This window comes from Aquila chrysaetos, chromosome 22, assembly GCF_900496995.4.
Source record: "Aquila chrysaetos chrysaetos chromosome 22, bAquChr1.4, whole genome shotgun sequence".
NCBI classification, from domain to species: Eukaryota; Metazoa; Chordata; class Aves; order Accipitriformes; family Accipitridae; genus Aquila; species Aquila chrysaetos.
In genome coordinates, this window is record NC_044025.1 from 19,751,454 (window position 1) to 19,776,521 (window position 25,068).

Below are 25,068 nucleotides of genomic sequence, written 5' to 3' on the forward strand. Positions count from 1 at the left end.
TTAAAATGCTGCATTTGGATAACAGACAAGCATGAAACATTTTGATTAGCAAGGTTGCTACTCTTCCATTTTGGAACAAACCTACCTTTCAAACAAGTGGAAATTTCTAAGGATCGAAATAAAATGCAATTACCACTTCTCATTTTTAAATAAGAATTTACTCAACTGTGTAAGACAGCAGGTCAGATAACAGTTTCTTTAGTTAGACAGTTGCACAGGAGTTCAAATTATGGAAGCTGTCCTGCTGTAGCCCTCAATTTTTGACCATCAAGCCATGTCAATTCCATCAGTTAATATTGACCTAACTTCTCCTTCTCAACAATCTTCATTTATTCTAAGCTGTAATCCATTGCAGTTTCTATATTGATTTTGTCTCTCTTCATTTTCTTGCTGTTCATATGGCAAACGTTACTTTTATCCTTCCTAATTCTGTACAAGGACAGCAGGGCAAGAATAGAGCTAATGTACTATTGAATTTCCTTCCAGACTGATGAAAAGACACACAGTTTAAGAACTAAAGGTCAAAGCAGAAAACATCGCTGAAGTTTTCTGAGCTCAACCAAGATCCGAAGATAAATGCTGGCTTGCTGAAACTGTTAGTACGTGAATTGACAAACAAGCACTTACTAGAGTATTTTTTCTTGAAGGGAGAACAGAAAGATCTTAAGTGAGTATTTCTAGGGAAGGAACAAGATTTTTTAATTTTCATAGATCGTGACACCTTTCCAGATCACTGTACTTACGAGTGCTATATGCGGGCTCACACTGAAGTGACAATATTTGGATCTTTTCTTCGTCTGTCTCTACATTCAGGTTGGACAAGTACTGCTTCACCTTCCTTGCCATCTGGGCATCCTCGTACAGCTTCTTGGCATTCAGAAGCGAGCTGCGTCGGGCACGTTTTTTGTGAGCACCTCCCTGCACATCCAGCATGTTCGAGTTTGTGCTGCCCTGGCTCAGAGATCTATAAAAGAAGAGAGCAAAGCAGTAAATTTTTAGTTTTCAACAGCAATGAAGAGCTACAGTAGCACACGCCAAAGCAGATTAATACCAATAATCTTCAGTTAGGGCTAGTGCATGCTGATGCAAATGAGTTAAAAAGATGAACAGCATTAAAACAACACTTGTCTTAAAATATTCTGGTAAATTGATAGCAGCAATTTGAGTCTAGAGAAGGATTGCATACAAAAGTGTGGAGCTAGCAAGAACGAGGCACAATGCTGCGTAAAGTACCCAGTTAGCTCTGCTAATGAATCGCAGTCTTGTTCTGCAAAACACACGCTATTTCAACTGCAGATTGTAAGAGTGGACAAACTTGATAACTTTGTTGGTTTAAGGCATTTGGTACCCACTCTTTGCATCAGGCTTACAACAGAAACTTCTTGCAATTCAGCTGAGTACAGAAGTGAGTGACTATCGTAATCCTCTTAGAAAACTGAGCTTCTGACAATGTTTCAAGCAGAGGAAAAATTATGTTAAATATGCAAAGTACATTACATTACGCACTTAACTTCTTTCTCCAATTAAGTAAAAACATTCACAGAAGAGCAGCTCATTAAAAAAAACTTATCCCAACAGAGGTCAGGAAGGCAGCGATAACATACATGTGCCCAGACTTGTACAGACTTGCATCTATGAAAGACGACGCTCCTCAATGCTCCTAATTTTGAGCTGCCAATTCTATCAGCAACTGAAGCAAAACCAAATAATCCCCAAATTGTTAACGTACATCAGTTACTCTCCCTGACAGTCACTCCTATTCACGCTGAATCACTGCCCAAACAACTGATCTTGGTATAGGTCAAATACACACATCACTTCTGTTTCAACTGTCAAAAGTCCTATGGCCACACCAGTCCTAATGCATTTTTTAATAAATGGAGATCACAGTATATGTTACACATAAATTTTAATGGAAAGTGTCAATAAAGTTGTATAACGTTGTTTATTTGTGGGGTTTTTTTAAACATTCAGAAGAATAACTTTATTTTAAAAGGCTAAATTAATTGTAAAGATGTTTATCAAGATCTTGGGTGCCTTTACAGAATCACAAGTGGCAGAATAAACAAATCTCCAGCACAGAAGAGACATAATGGCTAGAAGAGTCAGAATGAAACCTATTGTTTGAGGAAGTCTTATGCAAATCAAGCACACTGAGCTTAAAAAAATAAGAAATGGTGGGAAAAAGCTGACTACAATATTTTCAATGGTGTTAAATAAATCAATCTAAGAGAAAATATAAGCTTAAAAACTGGCAGAAATTTATTGCTTAATTAAATAAAAAAGTAATGCTATTATAGGCAAAGAGCAGCAAAACTCATGATGGACTGTTCACAGCTACTCAAACCAACGGGGCACTCCTATGGATAAGAACAAAGCTAATACCTATTATATCATGAAACAGGAAACTACATTACGTTTATTTTTAATGATATAAATATTTTATTGCTTACATACATACTGTTTTTCTTTTAACTATGGACTTGACTTTTTAAGGCAATTTAATTCAATTTCCTTTAAAAATTATTTTTCCTTATTCACTTGTGTGCACGGTAATCCCAAGGGTGTGAAAATTAGGGTGGTTTCAGCTGGGTCCTAGGTATTTCTCCCCGTGAGCTGCACCGTGAGCGGCTGATTATTGACCACCTAACGCTGCCCGCCGAGCTCTCCTGCACCAAGGGCATCCACACGTTGCTGACTTTGCGTCAGAGACCAGTATCCAAACCTGCTCTGCCCACTTTGCCTCGCACAAGTCCTGGCACTGTCCCCATCACTGCTGGCGGGGGTAAATCCGTTTTCTGCACGAAGAGCCTGGATACTCTTTGCTGACAAATCATGTTGCCACACCAGGCTTCCTCTGCGACTTGCAAAGCGATTGTAGGGAGAGCAAAGCGTTTCTGCTTCCACCCTCTATGCAAAATGTCAACATACTAATATAGAGCTGGCTTTAAACCAGATGCCCACGGTATGAAAAGAAGTAGAGTTTCAAAGTGCCAAGGCACATAGGCTCACAGATAACAGTTCATGGGCAAAAATACACATAAGAACACACAGAACATGGCTACAATGTCATCTTACAATCACTGCCATGTGTCAGGAATTTCACTAGCCAATCTTAGTACTCCCATTTGTAGTCACTTCATTATTCAGTCGTTGCACAATCAATACTCCCAGTGAAATCAATGAGGATTTTGGTGTATGACATGTGAAATACATTTTAAATATATGCTAAAAATAAACACTTTGAAGCCTGAACTCAAACTTCAGGGAGGAAATTACTATATCATTATCACAATTCAAAGTATCCTTATAGCTTAAAATGCAGAATGGCTTAAACTTTTCTGTTACATGTTAAAAAGCAAGTTATTTATTTCCCAAAATAGTTTGCCTTCCAATATAACTGCACAGCAGGGTTTTTTTAATGCATAAAGCCAAAACTCAAAACAACTTATCTAGTACACAAAAGCAACTCAGAATTTTTACAGCTGCAGTACAATGTTGACTGTAACCCCTTAGTCCTGTTTTCCAAAAAATATGTATTGCAGGGTTAATAAAATGCATGCTGTATTTCAGATGCATGCACTAACGAGGAGGATGCAGTATGTTAAGAGTTGCATAATCTTTATTTATCTTAGTTGCATTCATCTCTACACTTACCCCAAACTTCTCCACCTCTTCTTCCTGTAAGCAAGAGCCATATACATTGAAGCATGTATTTGAACAGAAAAGCACAGGAAAAAAATAAAACAGTTGAGAGTCAGGAAGAAAGATGTAGACAGGAAAGAACAGAAAAGAAAAAATTTCTATACAGCAAAATTCTTCTCAAACAATAACACAATGTTTAATGGAATGCAAGGGCAGGACTTGCTCAAATACTTTAATGTGGAAGAACATCTATCAGTTTTTTTGTTTAAGTTTAACCTATGAATTTAAAAACCAAACTCGCATTAAATTTTCTTGTTAAGTATTTCCCAGAAGTCAAATTCAATTTTGATGGAGTGAGCGAAAACTGTTTAACTTATGCATATTGCAGAAAGTGCGATTAAATTAATTTATTCTTTGCATTAGGACTGCAGTAAGTGTATGAGAAATCATCATCAGTATTCAAGTTTATGATGTTGTTTTCTCCTTGATTGCTTGCTGGAAAACAAGCTAGTTGCCAAATACACACTGAAAAACTAGATGCACTAGATGCTCTATATTAATCGGTAATGAACTTGCTAGCAAGTCTCATGTTACCACTAACATCTTTTCTTGTTCTTTTTTAATCTTCAAAAGCATTTATTGGTGCTTCATAACACAAACTGATAGATCAAACACCAGAGGCGATGAAAATGAATATAAATGATGTGAAAACATGGAATTATTTTCTTTTAATCTTTGGCACTATCTCTAATATTAGATGCCTAAGCATTTTATGTCAGTGTGCATAATTTAAATTACGGTCATTAAAATGTGCTCTGTAATTCTGAAAAACATACTAAAGGTAACTATTTACTATTAAATTCATTTAATGATTAGACTTCATTAGGTCTTTGAATGTGCATGGGGCATCAGGGAAATTTATTTATAGACTGATTTCATCTGTGAATGCCAAAGTTTCCGAAAAGCAATCATAACTTACAGTATTTAGCTTTATAACTTTATTAAAATTTTGCTAATTCAAATCCAATAGTATGAAGGTGAATCTCCACTTTGAAATAAATCCATCTTTAAACAACATTAACAAGGGATCTGTTATTTTTGTCTCAAACCTCAATTGGACTAATTTTAAACAAAATACTTATGTTTCCTGATAGTCAGCCTTGAAAACAAAAACCAGACAGGATTCGTGATCCTTTGTGAATCGTGACCATTGGAAGGCCACAGGGAACCAAATCTCTACGCTCTTACATACGCTACGTATTCAGCACAGGACTTCATCTTGTCACCAACTCCCCACCCGAACCGCATCCTGCGGGGTTTTTCTCTGGCCCGTTAGTCTGAGAGGCAAACTAACAGTGCAAGGAAAGGACAAGACCCGTCTTCTCGGCAGGGATCTACAGGCATCAGCACCCTGCACGGACACAATGGAGTCGCTGCTGCTTTTAGTTCAATCAGTGGGAAGCAAAACAGATGCAGGAAAATATTTAGTTCCACTAAATATAATCTGGAGCTAATCAGCACCAGATTAGAAGTCGTGGTGGTTTTATTCTACAGTTTGTCAACACAGAGCCTGACGGATATTGTGCATCAGAAAAAAAACAAAACAAAAAAAAACCAAGGAAAAAATAAAACAAGAAAACACCCTACACCTGCTTACAGCCTGAACATACCAATCATTATGTAGGTGGAGCAAGCTGTGCTTAGAACAAACAAAAAATATTTTGTTTGGTTTTAATAGGTTATCAGTGTGGTTTTGTTTTGAAGCAACATTTCAGATTTATACATGGGTGATTTAGGTGCTTTTTATCTCTCTATCACATATAGATAATATTATACCCCCCTAATATTGTATCTCTCTCAAAACTCTACTGACACTAGCATTTTATTTAGCAAAAATATGAATCATTAAAATTAGAACCTATTCTTCTTTGCTTCTTAAAGACAACAGATTGGTTTAGTAGTCATTAAAAGCAGGTCTTGGAAGCATCAATTGTATTGCCATAATTTGATGAAGATTGCGCTTCTGATGGTAAATGTCAATGGTAAAGGTACACAATGAAATATTAACATACTGATGCACACACAAACCCAGATCCCTACCCACTCTGAGACACCTTCAATCCTAATGCCTTTCTAAATTGCACACCTTTGTCTGAACATTACAGCCGGATCCATGTTTGCTGAGGTCATCCTGACAACTTGGCGAATTTCTTTGGCAATCATTCTGAGTTTCTCAAAATTTACCAGGCCATCCACTTTAGAATCATTTCCTGCATAATTGAAACACACACACATGTAAAAAAGAGAGTAAGAAATACTTTTTTAATGGGCAACGTGCTTCTAAGTACCCCACATTACCCTTCTTCCCTCCCTGCCCCTCCATCAACAAAACTGCTTTAATCAAAATAGCAAGAAAACAGGAAACTGGCAAAACAGAAATGACGATCAGGCTCACTCAGACTACCTAGCATTGCTCTTGTTAATCTATTTCTAAAGTAACAAGTATTAGTAGGAGGAAAAAGGAGTAAGTGAACTATGCCCAAATTCATTGGCACAGATATTAAAATACTATAAACATAGAACCAACATCAACAGTGTTCACATTCTGAAATAAGTTCAAATAGTTCTGAAACATCACAACAAGAAGTGGGCATATTTGGAAATGCTTAACCTTAAACAATTGTGAACAAAACTTTGTGTAAAAAAAAAAAATGGGGAAAAATGGAAATGTTTAAACAAAAACCCTTTGAAAATGCTGAAAGCAAGAGTAGGAGGTGTTGTATCATCGTAGCTGTCTGAAAGCCACAACATGGAATGAAAACGTAGGAACATCTCAGCAACAAGTTTTGGTAAGAGAAATATATTTGAAATACTGTAACTACCAGTTAGCACACTCACCTACTCTTCCGTCCTAAACCTTAAGACAGCTGACTAAGATTAAGCATTGTGTTTAAAATATTAAAAACAGGCATTTAATTTTTAATTTTTGTCTAAGATTAGTCCCTTGCATTATGCATTCCGAGTTCTATTTTATGTTACTCCTATGAAGGATGCATCAAAAGCATCCTACTGGTGGCAGCTTCTTTCAGACACTGGTTGAGTCACGGAGCACTGAAGAAAGGGCTAAAGCATATTCAATGCTTAGTTTATTATTTCTCTCTGTTTGACATTACCTTCATGTAGAAATGTGATATCCTTCTTGACAACAGGAAAAAGTGGAATAATTGGAGGCTGCATACTCTGGCTGCTAAGGATGTTGCGGTATTTTGCCATGTTTCGAGATGGATCAAATAGATCTTGAAGGTCTCTGAGGTGCTTTTCATACTTGCTTGGTAACTTTTCCCAAGTGCCTCTGAGACGTGCTACGGGTGCTAGATTTAACCCACTGTAAGGCAGATACGTTTCATTATTAGCTGTTAGAGGAATCATTACCTTTCATAAGGAAGTAAAGGGTAGGTTTTTTGGTTTAAGGATTAAAAATAGCTTTCACAAGGTTAACTGTAAAGCTGGGTGAACGCCAGGCTGCAAGTTCATCGCAATAAACCTCTGCTGTTCACTCCTGTGAGCAAGCGAAAAAGAGAACTGTAAAAAGCATGACTGTTTCCTATTCACAAGGTATGAATTTCAAGTTAGCCTGCCAAAACAATCTCTCTGTCCTCACAGTACTGATGGCCATTTAATTTAAAAACCACTTCTCTCCTGTAAAAATGTATACCACAATAAGGACAAAAAGGGTGAAAAATTAATGAGGTGAACACACAGCTACAGGAGCAAGTGAGAACAGTGCACACCTTATCCCAAGCAAAAGTGGCAAGACTTAAGAGGAGTATGTTTGGAGCATTTGTAAACAAGAACCAACAGACTGAGACTTAGAAGCAGGAGACATGCTAAAACTTGTTATCATGCCCTCAGTCTCATTAAATAAAAATGTATCCAGAATTATCTGGATGCAATAAAAAAAAAAAAAAAAAAAATTAAATATATCCATCCTCCCTATCATAATTTGTCACCAATTTTGCTCAAGAAATTTTGCAATGACTGCAAAGTCCTTGTAGCTGCAGAACTGGAAAGTGATATTCTCCAGCATTCACTAGTAAACCCAGAATCATACAATTACTGAATTTGCTATTCTAAGAGGATTTTTTTTTCTCATTTTTGAAAACTTCAGAAACTCATTTTGTATCTGTTTTATTTTTTTATACAGATTTCTCTCCATGCTATTGTCAAACCACAAACAAAGCCTTCTCTCATGTGAAAAATCAAACATATGCCACCACACAGCTCCTCTTTTACATGCTACATTAGGATGGTTATCTTCCTATTTCATGAACCATATGGCATCGTATTGACATGCAATGCAAGGCAAGGCAAGAAAGAGAACCCCTGTGGCATATGCTAACAAAAACATATTCCTCTAGAAATAAGGGTAAAACAAAAACCAATTTATTTGCTTTTTTTCTGACCAAAGACCACTTCAGTCATGGCCTGATTAGACTGAACTGAGAAGCAGGAAGAGTCATTTCTCCACCTACAACAAACATGAGAAATTATGGAGCAGAATATAGGAATTAGATTCAGTATCTACATGTGTATTCACCATGTAATGAGTAGTCACAGCCCCAGTGATTGCCCTGTACCCTTTAAGGAAATTCATGAATTCTTTAATGTATGACTAAACAGAAGCCAATACCATTTGATAAACTGGCTAGACATGGAAGAGAATATTTAAAAATAGTATTTTCAAAGATAGTGCTGGTGCTGGGATACAGCATGAATCCAGATCTTTGTCTGATGAATCACAGTGCCTTTTTTTTTTCTTGAAGTAAAACCTCGGTATAAGATAATTGCAAATAAAGGAAATGCTGAACTCATGCTGTTAAAGTAGCAGCATCTAGGATAAGTCAGAAGAGAAAGTCTAAATGTGCAAATGAAGAGAAAAAAAAATAGAGAAGCAAGCAGATGACAGGAAAGAATGAAAACTGAACTAAAACAAGACTGATTTGAGGAAGTCCTTACAATGAAAGGAAGAAATAAAGTAATCTCATCATCACACATATGACTCAGTGCACACTGAAAAAGTAACAATGACTGAAAAAAGAAGGGAAATTGGGTGCCAGAATCACAGAAAATGACAGCAATGTTCAGGCAGGCTTCTGAAGTTCATCAATCAAACAGTGCTTTTGTCCAAATCTTCTCTTTCCCTGCTAGGTAACAGTTAAAGAAGAGACAGTCACATCAACCACCGCAATAAGACTGAACCTGTGAGGCTGAGCAAGCGACAATACATCCCTTTGTACAGTCTGTTTTTTTAAAAACTTGGTAATTCCCTTAAAACCACCCAGCACCATCGGTAATCTGTTCAGGATATACCTATTTCTTTTCCTTCCATTTAGATTAACAGAATTGCCTTTGACAGCACAAATCAGATATGACAAATGGGAAGTGTTTTACCTTATAACTGCGAACATGGAATTGAAGTTCTTGCATTCTCGACAGTGGAGGGCAATTTTAATGAAATGCTTAATAATCTTCATTCTTTTGAGTTGGTTGGGCTCTGCTAAAATTTCCATGGCAACCCAGAACGTCTCTTGATTTATGACATCCTCAAACTGTTTCAGGTGAGCATTTCCTGTTTTGGAGTCCAGCTTATAAAGGTCATCGATGTATTCTGTAGGCTCAATATTGCGAAATAATTCAAAGTCTCTCATGGAAAGTTGAGTGGCGACCTCAATGGTGCTCAGCTGTAGGAGGGAAATTTGGCTTTCTCTCAGTAGCTCTTGAGCATCCTCATCTGAGCATAAGGTCTCTGTCTCCATATTGTTTTTTAGATAATACCTAAAGAATAATTGAGTTACAATAAAGCATTAGAGATGCTCTTCAGAGGGTTTGTGACCACAAAGACACTGAACTATACCAATCAACGTGGACTTTACTGACGCTGCAGGGGTGCTTACATGAGTGTATTTCCGCGTTGCTGTTGACAACCCAGTGCAAGAGGCAAAGACAGAGGCAAGAAGGGTCACCATAACCTTGTACTTTAGCTAGTATAAAATGCCATCATTACTGAAGTAAAAAAAAACATTTCAAAAGCTGTTTTAGTCTACCTCTTTGCTAATATTTCCTATACTGTACTCTGTAATATGCTGTAGCTTTCACCTTCAGAAAAAGGTCAGTTACTTTTCCATTTGTAAATTCAGCAGTGAAATAACATTTTAAATAGATGTTAGTCCTGAGAAATCTCTTGTTAATGTATTTCTCCATTTCTTACACAAATTTAGTATGGTTTCTTACATAAATTTAGTGTGGCATATTAATATTTATATGAAGCACATACATTTTCATTTCCTGAATACTACCTGGAAAATTCATTTCCATGGTCCCAAGCAGATGACTTTGAGATATACAAAAGTTTATTCCTCACAAATTCCCTCTGTTGCCTAGCAAAGACAACTAAAGAATTTTTTACTTAATAAACTTTCTTCTGGTATGGATCAGGTCATCAGATAAAACTGAAGCACTTTACATTTCAGAAACATTCATAACAGTTTACATAAAAATGGAAGAATTTATCTCAGGTTAGTATCAGTTCATTGCAACATGACATCACTAAAATTAATTGTATGCTTTAATCCTGAAGTACATGTGGAAAGTGTCAGAACAAATATAACTTTTTAAGTGTAAACTACTATATACATTATCCTGATCTGCTAAATTTAGTTGTCATCAAGCAAGCTTGCTGCAGATTTGAGGAAGGGTTTTTTGGGTGCAGAAAAGGAAGATGAAACAAGGAACAAAACAGGAGAGGAAAGTGTAAGTTACTGACATTTACTTGCTTGTTCTTCTAACAAGACACCCGTTTATTTTAATTAAAACATCCCTTCATGATGTTTCTTTCGGATGTTTCAATCCTAAAAGGCACAGGCAAATAAATCCAAACTGAAATCACAACAAGGGCGCGTTTACCGTCCATTGAGTTGAATCCTGTCGGCCAATTTGGAGAACTGATCTGGGAGTCTCCGTTGTTTGATGACTCCCTCGGGGCTGACAGACACTTCGCAGAGGGAGTAGGTCTCCGGGGCTCCCGTCAAGTTGAATTCGTGGACAGCGTGACTCACCACCTCTTTTGCTGTAGTGTCTTTGCTGATGATAATGTAACAACTCTGCTGATCTGCTTTGAAAACTCTTATTACTTGATCCGGAATATCTAAAATAACAGAGTAACACCTTTAATGTGTGAAGTTACTTTTCCCTTGAAAAGACACAAGGTCATTTACTGGCTCATTTGACAGCCAGAAAACAAAAAAACAGCTAGCAAGAAAAAGCAGACATGCTGGACTTGACAAATATTCATTAATGTATTCAGTTGTTTCCTTCAACTTTGAGAGGAAAGAAGAGGACGCTTCTCCTCTCTGCATTTCCACACTCAATTACTTTATCATCCCATAACCACAATCAAAGTACAAGACATCCAGATAGACATCCTAAGCCGTACACTGTCCTTCTCAGTGTGTCTCAAAAACTTTGGCAGCATCGTTCCTTCTTCGGCTCTTTTGTCTTTGCGAGAGCCAGAATCAACACGCGTGCCAGGGCACTCTTCCCAGAGGTGGGAAGCCATCGAGCCCGTGTCGATGGGCTGCAGGCAGGAGGACGCGAGGAGGAAAGGAGATTTGGTAGCTCCCATAACTAGCTGCAAACTTCTACACTCCCTCTCTCACCCTGAAGGAACTAAGCTGCTGCCAGAAGTTAATTCTTTGGCTAGTGTACTTATTTATAGCACATTTTATGTATTATAAATGCAATGGAGAACAGCTTTATCTGAGGCAGCCTACAGCAGGAAATAAATATCTAAAGAAACACACGTTTAATCTACAGCTTGATGACTGGAAATAATTTGCGCCATTAGTTATTACAGAAGGCTTAATTTTCAAAATAAAACTGATTGGGAAAAAAAAAAAAAGTCAAGAGTCAGAGTGCACACTAATTTAAAACTCCAGGAAGCACAGTTTATCCCCTCCCTAAACTCTGAAGACTAAAACTTCACAAGTTTTCTGCAGACCTAAGAAGGTGGGAGGCTCTCTCTGAGCCCTCAGCCACGTCTTCAGAGCCTGCAGCTATTCAAAAACCACGTTGGAGGCAGATGTGCCATTAACTCCTGCATCAGAGACTCCCCACGAGAGAAGTGAAGGGCTGTTATTACAGCAGCAGCCTCCAAAACAGCCCTTCGCTTCTCCCGCTGTTATTTGACCAGCCTTTAATAACCTCAGCGATAAAGTGCCAAATCCACGGACTGAGGTACGTGACCTGCCACCCGAGGGGAGCCCCCGGACCGCCCGGCAGGGCAGCGGGTGCCGTGGGGAGGCAATGACCAGGATTCCCTCTGTCCGAGGGGAATCCGCACTTCTGCCAGGCGAATCGCCCTGCTGGGCTGTGCATCAAGATCGTTCCAGCATCAGCTCTCTGAGCACCGAGTTTTACATGCTGCTTACCCCATCACCTACACATTAACTCTCCTCTGTCAAAATCCACTGCTTAAGGAAGAAATTAAGACCTCTCTTAATGGGGCAGTGACCTTGGGGTTACTTTTTTCTTGTATCAGGACTTAATGGGTGTTATGGGGGCAAGTAGCAGGAATTTCAGGGCAAAAAGTAAGCAGGTAGTTTATGAGCCAGCATCAAAAGTTTCCAGCCAGTGGAAAAAAGAAACATCAGCTGTAAATAAATTGGAAGATGGGAGGAAACAGGGTGTTAGAAAAAAAAAATCTGACTGAAAACTAAATCTACTAACAGTTTCAATACTATGACTATCACATTAACAGAATAGTCTCAGTAGTAGCTGGGGACTAGTTGCATTTGAAAAGCTCCATGTATACATGAATGGGGGCAATAAAATGAAAAATAAATATTATGCACTTATTTCAGAGTGAAAGTGGTGAAACTGACACACTGAATAATTTGGGAAATGCCTGCACTCATAAAAATCATAATAAATCAAGAGAAAAATGTAAACATCTATACCTTGGTATCAATATACCTAAAAATCAGAACACACTCAAGGTATCAAACAAAAAAAACTGTAATATAATTGGGGGGGGTCAGGGGGAAGAAAAGAAAAAAGAATCACCATGCAGCCAAAACTTCACCATGCAACCAAAACTTGGTGTAACTTGTGACGGGTGAGGGAAACTTGTATTACAAGCACATGTCTGTCTTCACGGTCTTTGCTTCTAAGCAGGTAAACATTAATAAAAATTATTTTCTTATGCATTATTCATCTTGTGTTGACAATACAAACCAGGTTTCAAGTTTGCATGCGCATAATTTTAGTTATACAGACTCCAAGAGAAGAACAAACTAAATCTCAAACTACGTTATCATCTAAAACTTCCATTTCTACAAAAGGGATGTAAGCAACTTCATTCCTTTAAAGCAAGGTCACAGAGAAGCGAAGTAACCTACCAAAGGTCATTCAGTGTGTCGGTGGCAGAAATGGGAACAAAACACAGGTCTTGGCCTCAGCACAGCACTGTGCCCATAAAGAGAACCTACGGATTTGTTTAATTTCAGGGAAGATTACAGGGCACAGGACTATCTAATGCCCTAACAATAATAACTATGTCAATGCAACATATGACAGTGTTAAGTTTAACAGGCAAGCCATGCAATATTAAGGTCTACAGTATGCTATACATCAGGATACTTACAGTAAAACCCAACAGCTGCGGGCGGGAAAAAAAGAAAAAAACTGTGTCAACACCAAATCGAGATTTAGATGTTTACAAAACTTATCAAGTGTATGTAGTACACTGTCAGAAATATTTTGGTTTTCTCTGCCATTCAAAAATGACAGCATATTTGTTACTGTAAATTTAAAGTAAAGGTAAGAAGGACTAGTTATCAACATTTCATATTATGCAGTAACTTGTATAGTATTAAATGAAGATTCTTAGAGAACATGTGTGTAGGTCTCATGCAGACAGCAAGAACCTGGATTTGCAGCAAAAAGGAAATTTATTTGCTACGGATATTTACGCACTTGATAGGATATATCTGTGTACATCCCTTTTAAAGGGGAAATCTGCGAGTTTACATAAACATAGGCACAAGGCACTTACAGAATACGTAATTATGCACAGAACTTACACTTGAAATAGGGAAACAAGATTCTGACTTGACATGTTTACAGGCAGCTGCATATAACAACAAATGCCTCCTGCAGCCACCCATAAACTGTATTCCTACAGTAATAGCAATGAAAGCATGGACTACACATCTCAAAACATTTTTCAGTTTTTCAGACCTACAGCTGAATATACGTAATGTTTGTAAAACATTAAACATTAATATCACTATGTTGGTACCATGGCAGTCCTATTCCATCCACAATACTGCTTGAAATATATATATTCAAAGATGGTGGATGGACAAGTCAAATCACCAGGAGTACTGGTATTGGGAAGACATGACAAAAGAGAAAGGTGCAGACAAGGATAATCTGCTCCCACCAGAGTTCTGGTAAAATCCAGCAAATCAAAGACTCTCAGAGGTGGCAAAATACATTTCTTTGTAGAAACAAGCTAAAGTGTCACATTACAAAAAAGCAGGCAAGAGAGGTTCAGGCAGTTTGGCTTTTCAGCAAATCTCCAGTTTGGACCTGTTAGGGCCACAAGATAAACAGGTAACTGCACTCAGCATGTTTGATGCTGGTAAAAGACATAATTTTCCCCCTGAAGCAGCTGTCCTGTAATCATCCTGTAAATCAAGAGAATGCTGCTGTTTTACCTGAAGGATTAGAGAAATCCAGAATGCTAGTTGTCGGCTGCAACAGGTCAGGGCTACTGGATGAGAGCGTTCCCGGAATAGGCATGATGGCCAGGCTGTGTCTGCACTGCCGAGTCCCAACAATGCTGTCGTCCTGCGACTGGCTCACACTACCATCGCTGCAAAACAATTTTGTTTCAATTATGTGCATTAAGCTCCTTATATTCATCTTGGGATGAATGAAACTAAGAAAAATAACGGCACTCAGATGTTTTAATTACACGTTGTAGACAGGCTTTCAAAACAAGGACAGAGGAAAAGCATATTTGGAAATGTTTACTGGGAGAAAAAAAGGTATTTTGGTCTTGTTCTGCATTTATGGGTCAGATTTGCTGCATTTTTTTTAAAAAAACATAAGCAACATGGATATAATGACTGAAGATATTAAGCAACTAAAATATCACAACTTAATAAGGCACAACTACTTTTTGACCAGAAGAGCCTGACAAACCTGAACAGTTTTGGAGGCAAGATGCTGAATCGGGTCTTGTCTAAAATTTTCCTGATTCTGTTTCTCCCACCAGAAACAGTGTTTGCTTTCATCTTCTTGTTTCCTTTTTCACGGGGAAACATCTGTTCCACATCTCCAGGCATATCTGGGATGGAATAACGGTTGTTTTTCTTTTCTGCAATTTTTGGAATATGTGGAATTCCATTCTTCTCTTGTCCTATCCTGCAGAGCAGCTCCTTAAACACTGTAACAGAAGATACAATCATTGTAATTTACTTTTGCATGCTTAAAACTTCAGAGTGAATTCTTCTTTCCCCTCAAAACTTTTGCTTCCCACATCCCTGCAGAAAAAGCGAACCAAAGAGTTACAAACCAGGCAATACATTGCATTTTAATTTTGATTATAAGGATGTGGGTCTTTTCGCATTTAAGTTTTGCTTTTGATTACCTTGGCAGAAAAAGTAACCCCTAAATGTTCAATAAAAACGATCAAACATCCTGCATAGCAGAGTTCTCACTACTTTTGAAATTAGCACATATCACAGCAAATTTAATAGATCTAGTCTACTGTTACCGGATAGGTAACAAGGAAACATTGCGTTCACGGCAATCACCTCTATGTATTTACTGACTTTTTTGTCTGCATCTTTTGGATGCATCTAATGGAATGCAGGTGCTTCCTCAAGAATAACTGCAAGACAGACTGATATTTTCCAAAACTGCTTTTGCTTGCTTTTAGTAATACTACTGAACAGAAGCTGCATCAAATTTCCTATGGCATTTATCAAACTAAGCCAGTCCACCAACACTGACACTCCCGAAGATATAATTCCATGGAAAAGATAGTGGGCTTTGTGTTTCTTTCCACATATAAAAAGTGAAAACAAATTGTTCAAATTGGTTTATCAATACAAATTATTTTTTTAAAGATCTTTTGCAGATCCTTTAAAATCTTTTTAAATCACCCAAGTCAGAAATTCAGTATTTTCTGTCAAAAATATGGCAATACTGGCAGAATGCAGAATTGTACAGAGCAAATTACTCAGATTGTCCCGATGAGCAACCAGGTCTTTCTGTACAGAAAGTCCCAGTCAATTTGCATATTTCTATTATGTAATGAAATTTAAGGCTACAAGCCTTCACAGTATAGATTCAAATATAAGAACAGGAATTGCTCATTGTCAGCACCAGGCACTTAGCACTCAATTAAAAAGACAGGATAAAAAGACTGTTGAAAAAAGCTTCAAGACATGAATTCATTAAAATTTATCAGAGAAATCACCTTGAAATTATATCAGCTAGCAGGAAGAGAAGAGATTAGAATCCACTTGTAAACCTATGTTGCTTACATTTATAATAGGAACAAAAAAATCTATCACTGTCTCAGTTACAGTTATGCTTTATTTTATGTCATTTCACATTAGTGTGGACCACCGGTTACCATGGCTGTTTTATGCTTTTTTGGAACTCTGCTAATAAGCAACTGCTAGGATCTTGAAACTTTTCACCTTCACAGCGATAAACAGAAAATAATAATTTAAAAGAAAATCAATACTGAACAAGGGCAGGTAACTGGAGGAAGAAAGTAAGAAAAAAAAAACATCAGAAGGTCTCAGATACAACTACAGAGGAAGGAGCTATCTTGTGCACAGTCGCGTTCTTTCTGTAGCTATGGTCATTCTGTTGCCTGAGCAGGATTATGGAAAAAGAACAGATGATTTGACTGAGATTTTCAAGAGGTATTTATGTGTTTATATTCACGTTGACAATTAAAAGCCAACATTTATATGTCATACCACTTTTTATATCCCCTTTTCAATTTTAGATATAAAGGCAATTTAACCTATCATTCTTACAGCCATTATAAAAAGTTTTACGAAAGCCCAGTTTTACATTTTTGCTGTTTCTTGGCAAAAATATTTTAGTCCAGATCCCTTGGCTTCGTTTCAGCTGTATCGCATGAAGGGACACTAAAGCCGCTTAAACAGTCATTTGAGGATTTCTCAGGGAGTAAAGAGCTGGCTATGCTGGCTTTGTGCCACTCAATGTGCAGCCCTTGGCACACAAGAACCTATCTGAGCAAATGGAGGCACAACGAGGGGACTTCTGCACAACTTTTCACTCCTAGAGCCAGTTGGAAAAAAAAGGTGGAATCTTATTGCACTGCTGAAGCCAGAAAGAGCGGAGGTTTTCTTCACTTACACAAAATACATCCTCTATAAAGTCTACTCACCAAAAATGTTTGTTTTTACAGTAATGGAGAGATGAGTGTTGTTCCTTAAGATTTCCAGAGCTTTTACAAAGGTAATGTTCTCAAAATTCTGTCCATTTACTTCCATTATCTTTAAGAAGAAATAAAAATTGGACTATTAGGAGAATAACTGTTTGACAGACTTACAAATACAAAGGTGATAATACAGGCACAGTAAGAACTTTCCAGAAGTTGTGTATCATCTTTACAGCAGCTGTAGAATGAAAACATACCTTGTAAAATAACTATTTTCACCATGGCAGTGAAGTTTTATCCTGTAAACAAGCCGGGACCTCCATTTCTACCTGACAAATGCTTTAAACAAATTTATTTTCTGTGGTAACATGACATTCTTGCAATTAGGAACTGCACCCAAATCAAAAATGGTGGATCACAAACCATAGAACTGGTATTACATCAAAGACGGGATCTTCACCTAGCGTGAATTGTCATTGCTCCACCAGCGTCAGTGAACTGGGATGATTCACGCTAGGTGGGAATCAATCCAACAAAACAATCTGGTGGCTTCAACTGAACCGTATCTCCGATCAGAAAGTTTCCTAAAATAACCACAACTTGGTTTCTTTTCCCATTCTGTTTTTGAAATATTTAAATATTTTAAACATTTGGATATTTAAACTATTTAATAGAAACCCATTTAACATATGTAAACTGAAGCTCAACAGTGGCACTCACAATAGCATACTAGCCAGTTGTTTGCTTTTAGTAAACAGCATAATCTTTTTGTTGAGAACACTACAGCTGGTTGAAACCAGAATATTTTAAATGAGCTTTATTCTTTTTACCTGATCACCACGCTTAAGTCCAGCTTCTGCTGCTTTACTGCCCATTTCCACAGTCTCTACAAAAATACCAAAACCCTTGTCACTTCCTCCAAGGAGGCTGAAAAACAGTGGTGAATCTCTAGAAGGTTTCTGCAGGGTAATTTGTCTCCATTTTGCTTTGGCAGCACAGGCAATATTCAGCAATCTGAGATGTCCTTTCATTTTCTGTAACACAGAAGACACGAAATGGAGTGCAATGTTTCTTTTACCAGAAATGGAAAAAGAGTTGTGAAAAAACCCCCAAGTGCCAGAAAAAGGATTTTTGATGCCATGTATCCAAACCTTAATAAATAAACCTTGTCCTCTTTTGCAGTAATGTAAAAACACATAAATGACTGCCATATGTACTATTTTATGTGGGCTTTATATCTAAATATATACTTAAGAACAAATATGTCCATGTTAAAAGCCATCTATTAACCGTTAGTCTTGCAGACTGCCATGTGTTAGTCACTGGTAACACACTTGAAAATGAAAACATGTAATATTAGAAAGTATGACAGTCGTTCTTTTTTGCTCCTACCGTATCTTCCAAGTTCTTTTCAAATTCTTCCAGAAATCGAGTCATAGCGGGATCTCCTTCAAAGTCATTAAAATGATTGTTCACCCACAGTAAGACCACTCTGGTAACCTGTTAAAAAAAAAAAAAAAAATTATGTATATATAAGGTACCGATGATTCTTCTATATGCTTTAATCTATAAGAAAAGTAGTATACAAGGACATGTATACTACTATACTACACTATACTATACTACACTATACAGTAGTATACAGAATAACATATGACATTACTGCATCTGTTAACAAACAGAAGCAGAAGACATTTACACATGAAATCATCTTCTCTTATCCTTTATTTGTGGAAACAAATGAAAAATAAAACACCAAACATTTTTGTACCTAACTGGCTACATTACACGTACTTACTGGTGCACAAATCCATCTTCAGTTAACTCTTCCCTATGCTGTTTATAAAACTTATTTTTTTAAAGCATCCTAATGATCTCCTCAAAGAAAGTTCTAGGAAGTTTAAAAACTTTTAGTTAAATCTTCAGGTTGCTTTTGTACGTGCTACAATTACTACCATTCATGATAAAGTCAGCCTGACAACTATTTTATCCATCCATGTTATAAAAAAAGATTAGTCTATAGCAGTTTCTCTTCTAAAAATAAACAATTTCCTCTTTTATTTGCTAAGACAGTTTTCTTTTACTTTCTTTTTCTTAAAAAACAGTAGTTGCCAAAATGAACAGCATGGAAAAAGGTAAGAAGAGAAGCAGTAACCACAGCAAAAGACCCCAGACAACTTCCTACACAAAAAAATACTGCATTTTGATAGCCTGTTGGGTTTCCTTCAGTTCAAAGCTAGAACACATAAAACCACTGGCTAAGAATTTTACTGCCATAATTTTCAACAAATTGGACATGGATACAAGTTCCAGACTATGAACATTTTTCATGTGTATGTGCATACAGTTACACAGAGTTGAACCTGGTTCTATTTATGGAAGCATTTTTATCAACTGCACCTGTCTTGAGCAGAGTTTATTTTAAGTACAGAGTTTGTAATAAGCTGCTCAAACACAGTGTGCTCAATGCACTGAAAAGCTCTACAGTAGAAAATTATGGAAGACAAGCACAATGCTGTTGTGAAAAAAAAGATGGTATGTCCAAGAGATCATGAACACAATTTCCCTGCATTTGTGGTGAAAAAGGATTTCAGAGACTGGCATTTACATCTTTAAATTTAATAGAAAACAGTATTTATCATTCTGCGGAAGAGAAGCAATGTCATACCTAATTAGGATAGTACACTATATGCATACACCACACTGGAGAATCCTTTCATGACACTAGTGATAAGTACTTTGCTTTAAAATAGTTCATATAAAATAGCTGGAGCATAATCCTAGTTTATCAGCAAAACAAAAAGGAATCAATTTGGAGACATTTTGACCAAAAATACTAATCTCTTTGACTCAAACCAACCTTATCCCTGAGGCTGTCCACTGTGAACCATTCCAAGAGTTTATTTCCAACTTCCAGGGGGCTTGTTAGAAATGTTCTGTATGTTAAAAGGAAATCTTCGATGTAGGTTGGATCCACAATAGAATGTTCTTCTATTAAGTGCATGATGAGTCGCTCGGGTGTTGCCTTAAAAATTAAATGCAAGAAATAACTGATATCTCTCATCACTACCTCTCTCTAGAGAGTATCTTAACATAAAACCATGTGAACAGTCTACTCCCTTTTTAAATTTCAGTTACAGCAAACTCAGGAGAAAACACACTAATGTGTTTAAATCAAATCTTCATGCTTCTCTCAGCCCAGATGTTTTGCATAGGTAATACCTGGCTAAAACAATTAGTAACTTCCCTTAATTTTATGTTTAATAAACAGTTAAAGTTCCTCTTCCAGATTACAAAAAACAGGTCAATACATGGAAACGCACAAAGGGTGCTCCCAATACAAAACTCAATATATCTGCTGAACAGGTCTAACTTTATTAAAAGGGAGATAGAAGTAAATTTGTAAAATAATATATTTTCCTTCCAATCAATTTTTTTGAGCTGAGACAGACAAAACTGAGTACGTGTTCTAGATTCAAACCAAAACTGTATTTATTTACTAATAAATAAAGGTTTAATAGATTAATGGAAAGCATAGAAAGAAATTCACCTTGATAACTATGTGTCCTTTTCTGGTTCCACTGCGATCCAACTCTCTGTGCTCCTTTACCATAACAATTTCTCCTTCTTCCTCCACTTTATGAGTGTTTTTTTCCACATGGTTCAGAATCCTCCAGTAGTCTTGCTGGGCTATACAGACAAACTGCCCCCAAACAACATGGGATTGTTAATAAATATCCAAAACACGAATGTATCCCCATCTCTGGGCTGCTTCAACACAATCACGATAGCACAGCATTTGATACCAACCCCACTCTGTTCTGCCCAACTACACAAGAGAGAAAGTTAGAAATAGAAGACAAATAGAATGGGTCACCTTCTTACATCTCCAAAAGCTTGTCTGAATGGGCTAAACATATAGACAATAGAGCCTGTAAGAAGTGGAAATGGATATTTTCTATTTATCTGCTTTTACTGCATGTCAGTCACATACACAGCATGACTGGGGCAGACTAAGCTTACATGTCAGCACAAAGCAGAAGTTCTTGTTTCTCACACAACAGCAGCGTGAAACAAATCCCAGCTACTAAAGAGTGCAGAACTAACCCAACAGCAGAGCCCTTGACCCACAAAATACCAGCCTCCTTTTTTCTGCTCCTGGAATAAAGATCATGCCTTAAGATGAAAGTAGGCTGTTTTCTTTTATTAGATGTTTAAAAATATGACGTAGTTGTATAGAATTGTAGTCTTTACCTGACAATCATCTACTTTGGTTTTGACCACTCCATTCATGTACTGTTTGTCCAGAGAGGGAGTAATCCCGAAACTATTTCCCATACAGAGGCTCTCACTCTTCCCATCAGGATAGCTGATTTCCACTGTGCCATTTAATATAACATACCAAGAATCGAGCTAGAAGAAGTAAAAAACAAATTTAAAAACTGAAGCTAATTCAACAACTTCTATAAGCTGTTCCAATGCTCTTATCTCAGAGAGGCTTATTCTTGCAGTCTCCAGTTTGTTGTCACAACAGTTTTGCAACATTTAATTCACTAAAAATGTGTACTGTAAGGCAAGCAATAGAGATGACTGAAACAAGAATGCTTTTCAGCATTCTTCATTCATTTCAGAACTCATTCAGTAGGGAGGAATGCTGATGAATATATTGCTTTTTTAATCAGTGGGCTAATTGCTACCGTATATTTATACGATTTAGTGAGAATGAACACTCTTCCCCTGGGCACCCATTTGGTCACTACCAAAGATGAGAGACTACCTAGTCCTCCTGGAGGGATGACCTGCTATGGCCATTCCAGATGTCTTCATCCAAGGACAGAGAGAGATTTCAAGATGGTGATTCAGAGTACCTAGGCTGGGAGCCTGACCACTGACTAATTTGAAGATCTGTCTCCTCTCACTAAGTATGGAAACTCTCCTAATTTAGAGATTTATGGTATAATACCTACATTGTTGGGCAAGGATACCACTCCACCTTAGTATTTAAAAAATTACACTGTAAGAAGTTATTTTACCAATGGAAATGATGCATTCTTCTATGCCACATATAATCTTTGAAATAAACTCCTCGAGATGTTAGCACTTACCCAATTAACAACATACTGAATGCTGTTTTATGACTATACTTGGCTGAGTTGAAGTCTTGAACAAGTTAGTAAATACACAGGTAGAATCTCCCAAAGGGATGGGCTAAGATTTCAGGATTTTGGACACGGGTCACGGTGAGAGAAGAATTCTCTAACTTTCAAGTGCGGGAAAGGTGCAAAACAGATTTTCCAGCCCTCCACCCCCAGATGCCCTTGCTAACCTACTGCCTCTAGCACTCTGTGTTGTAAGCAGTAACTTACTTCTTGGCCGTCTTCGAGTATGATGGCTCCTGCTTGCTCTACTACTTCAAATATCATCACTGAGCAAAGTTCTCTTCTCACAGACATAGTCATGTTTGCAAAGGCAGGTAGTTGATGCATAAATTCCAGTAATTGCTCTGTTAGACAAAGGAAACATTGGTATGAAGACTGCAAGGCCCAGGGGTTCCTTAGATACCTTACCCTCCATAGGTATATTCAATATCAGTTAAATTCATGAAAAAATTGCTCAGTAGTGTTACAATCCCCATTAGTGACTGTGGCTAAATGAGCCTAGTATGCATTTTGTCATCAACAACCAGAACTCGGCTCTACAGTCTTGATCGTGTTCTGATTGACTGTTACGGCAGCAGTCTAGCTAGAGTGTAAAAGCACTTCAGCTTCAAACATTTAGAAAAATTAAAAATACCCTTACAGTACAGTAATTATAAGCTTGATAGGAGCATGAAATTATTTTCCAGTGTTTAGAGAAGTAATGTGAAGTATAACATAATGCAAATTTTACTATTAAAACTAATGCCAATTTCTAGTTAAACACTGCGGTAAATTATTTTCATCTTAAATATTTTGCAATTTACAATGAAGTGTATCTATACTGCAGTAATAGTATGTTCTCCTTGACATTTAATAACTAATTCAACAGTTTCAGGCAGTCAAAATTACCTCGCTACCTATCCCTCCTTTATATCAACACATACAATGACTGTAATACTTAACATCTTAAGCATCTCAAAGACTGTTTTTTAACATGCTTAGCTTCTCAGGACAATACTCTCTCAGTTAGAGGACAAGTCATTCAATTAACAGTATCACTAGAGCAAAGCGATCTCTGGAAGGCATCATTCATAATTATGAGGATATACATTTCACATTAACTCATTAAACAGTTTTCAGGTAAGCTTCTCTTAGAGGTGTTATATGATACAGTTTTACATAAAGGTGTTTTTTTTCCTCCTCACCAATATCATCATCAGTTTTATCTGCAGGCTCTTTCTCAAGGCACTCTCGTACAACATCTCGCCCTAGAAGCGGATCTGAAGTTCTGTCAATATCTTCATCTTCTTCTTCTTCTTCATCTTCAGAGTCTACAGGTGCTTCTGGAAGACCTGTTAAATCAACGTCTCCCATCTCACTTTCTGTAGCCTACAAAGAAAACATCCATCAGACAAAGAGTTCAATGTCTTCTGTTTAATGACATATGGCCTTATCTTAGGTAGCTCATACAACAAAAGAAAGTCTGTGACCAACAATACAAAACAGAAATTGTAATAGTTCTCCTTCTGAACACTGAAGTCTACAGTTACAGGACAGTACAAATACATACCATTGGCATAAAGCAACATCATGCTACACGAATTATGATCACAAGTTCTGAAAGCAAAAATAACATACTGGGGCATTTGTTCTCTGTCTTTACTTATATCCCTCCCCACCTGCAGTGAACTACAGGCAATATAAATCCATCAATATTAACCATGTGACACAGGAAAAAACAAAGCAGATTGAGTGGCTAAAATGAAAGGGATTTGATCTCATTTTTAATTTTGGTATTATGACATGGATTCAAATCCTGGCATAGAGCAAGTATGTCAGGTCCAGTATATAAACTGGGGGGGGGGTGGCGATACAGATGACTATTCTTTCCTCTGTTGGCTGATTCTCGTTTTATTTATTTACTCTTTCTTGCAAATTCATGCAAACAAAATGTTTTTTCACAATTCGAGAGTCTGTATTATTAGCAAAATAATAATATAATTCAGTAACACCATTGGTTACCCAATATCTGTGGACACATTTCTACTGTCATCAATAGATGGCAATATAGACATCACACTGAGCAGACATATGAAGCAACGGTGAAAGAGAATGCAATACTGGCAACAAAAAGCAGAATCACATAGGAATCGTTTGCAGTAATTCTTTATGTAAAGTTTAAGTGATGTAATTGCATGAAAATAACTTCCCAAACAGATGGAAGGAAAAAAAAAAAAAAAAAAAAGAGGTTTCAAATTTTCAATTTCCACGGGGTATTTGCTCAATCACTTTTTTTTAGTTTAAGCCAGCATGCAAATCATTTTTCTGTTTAAATTCAAAAATTTGAACAACAAGATGTGTCACTGAGAAGTATAAGGCAATTCTACAGAGACTTGCAGAAAATTGAGTTTGTTTTTTTAAATGAACACATTCACCATATTCACTTTCATTTTAAAAGAAATCCTTGAGATATTTTACACAAACACTGATGACAAAGTAACACATCAAATACTCCGCACGTTCACAAAACCTGCAAAATAAAGGATGGGGTCCCGTCCAACCTGACTTTGAACACTTCAGTGATGGGACAGCCACAACTTCTCTGGGCAACCTGTTCCAGTGCCTCACCACCCTCACTGTAAAAAATTTCTTCCTTATATCCAAGCTAAATCTAGCCTTTTCCAGTTTAAAACCGTTGCCCCTTGTCCTGTCACTGCAGGCCTTGGTAAAAAGTCTTTCTTAGAAGACACCTTTAAATACTGAAAGGCTGCAATAAGGTCTCCCCAGAGC

General features: G+C 37.2%; 1 protein-coding gene across 8 annotated transcripts in view; it reads right to left on the reverse strand.

Annotated features, from left to right (window-relative positions):
- The window catches only part of RAPGEF6 (Rap guanine nucleotide exchange factor 6), a 133,999-nt gene that overhangs the window by 20,742 nt on the left and 88,189 nt on the right, over positions 1–25,068 (reverse strand). For 4 of the 8 annotated variants that reach the window (XM_041119383.1, XM_029998364.2, XM_029998359.2 and 1 more), the window contains 17 exons: positions 23,484–23,667; positions 22,507–22,643; positions 21,395–21,553; positions 20,691–20,843; positions 20,001–20,165; positions 18,533–18,640; positions 17,971–18,174; positions 17,147–17,255; positions 14,914–15,157; positions 14,424–14,581; positions 13,346–13,360; positions 10,609–10,849; positions 9,097–9,480; positions 6,819–7,030; positions 5,792–5,915; positions 3,658–3,681; positions 744–964 (listed from right to left, as the gene is read on the reverse strand). In XM_041119383.1, the coding sequence (XP_040975317.1) occupies positions 744–964; positions 3,658–3,681; positions 5,792–5,915; positions 6,819–7,030; positions 9,097–9,480; positions 10,609–10,849; positions 13,346–13,360; positions 14,424–14,581; positions 14,914–15,157; positions 17,147–17,255; positions 17,971–18,174; positions 18,533–18,640; positions 20,001–20,165; positions 20,691–20,843; positions 21,395–21,553; positions 22,507–22,643; positions 23,484–23,667 (2,842 nt within the window). The remainder of the gene's footprint in view (positions 1–743; positions 965–3,657; positions 3,682–5,791; positions 5,916–6,818; positions 7,031–9,096; positions 9,481–10,608; positions 10,850–13,345; positions 13,361–14,423; positions 14,582–14,913; positions 15,158–17,146; positions 17,256–17,970; positions 18,175–18,532; positions 18,641–20,000; positions 20,166–20,690; positions 20,844–21,394; positions 21,554–22,506; positions 22,644–23,483; positions 23,668–25,068) is intronic. The other 4 variants (XM_041119384.1, XM_041119380.1, XM_041119381.1 and 1 more) reach the window with 3 other exon arrangements.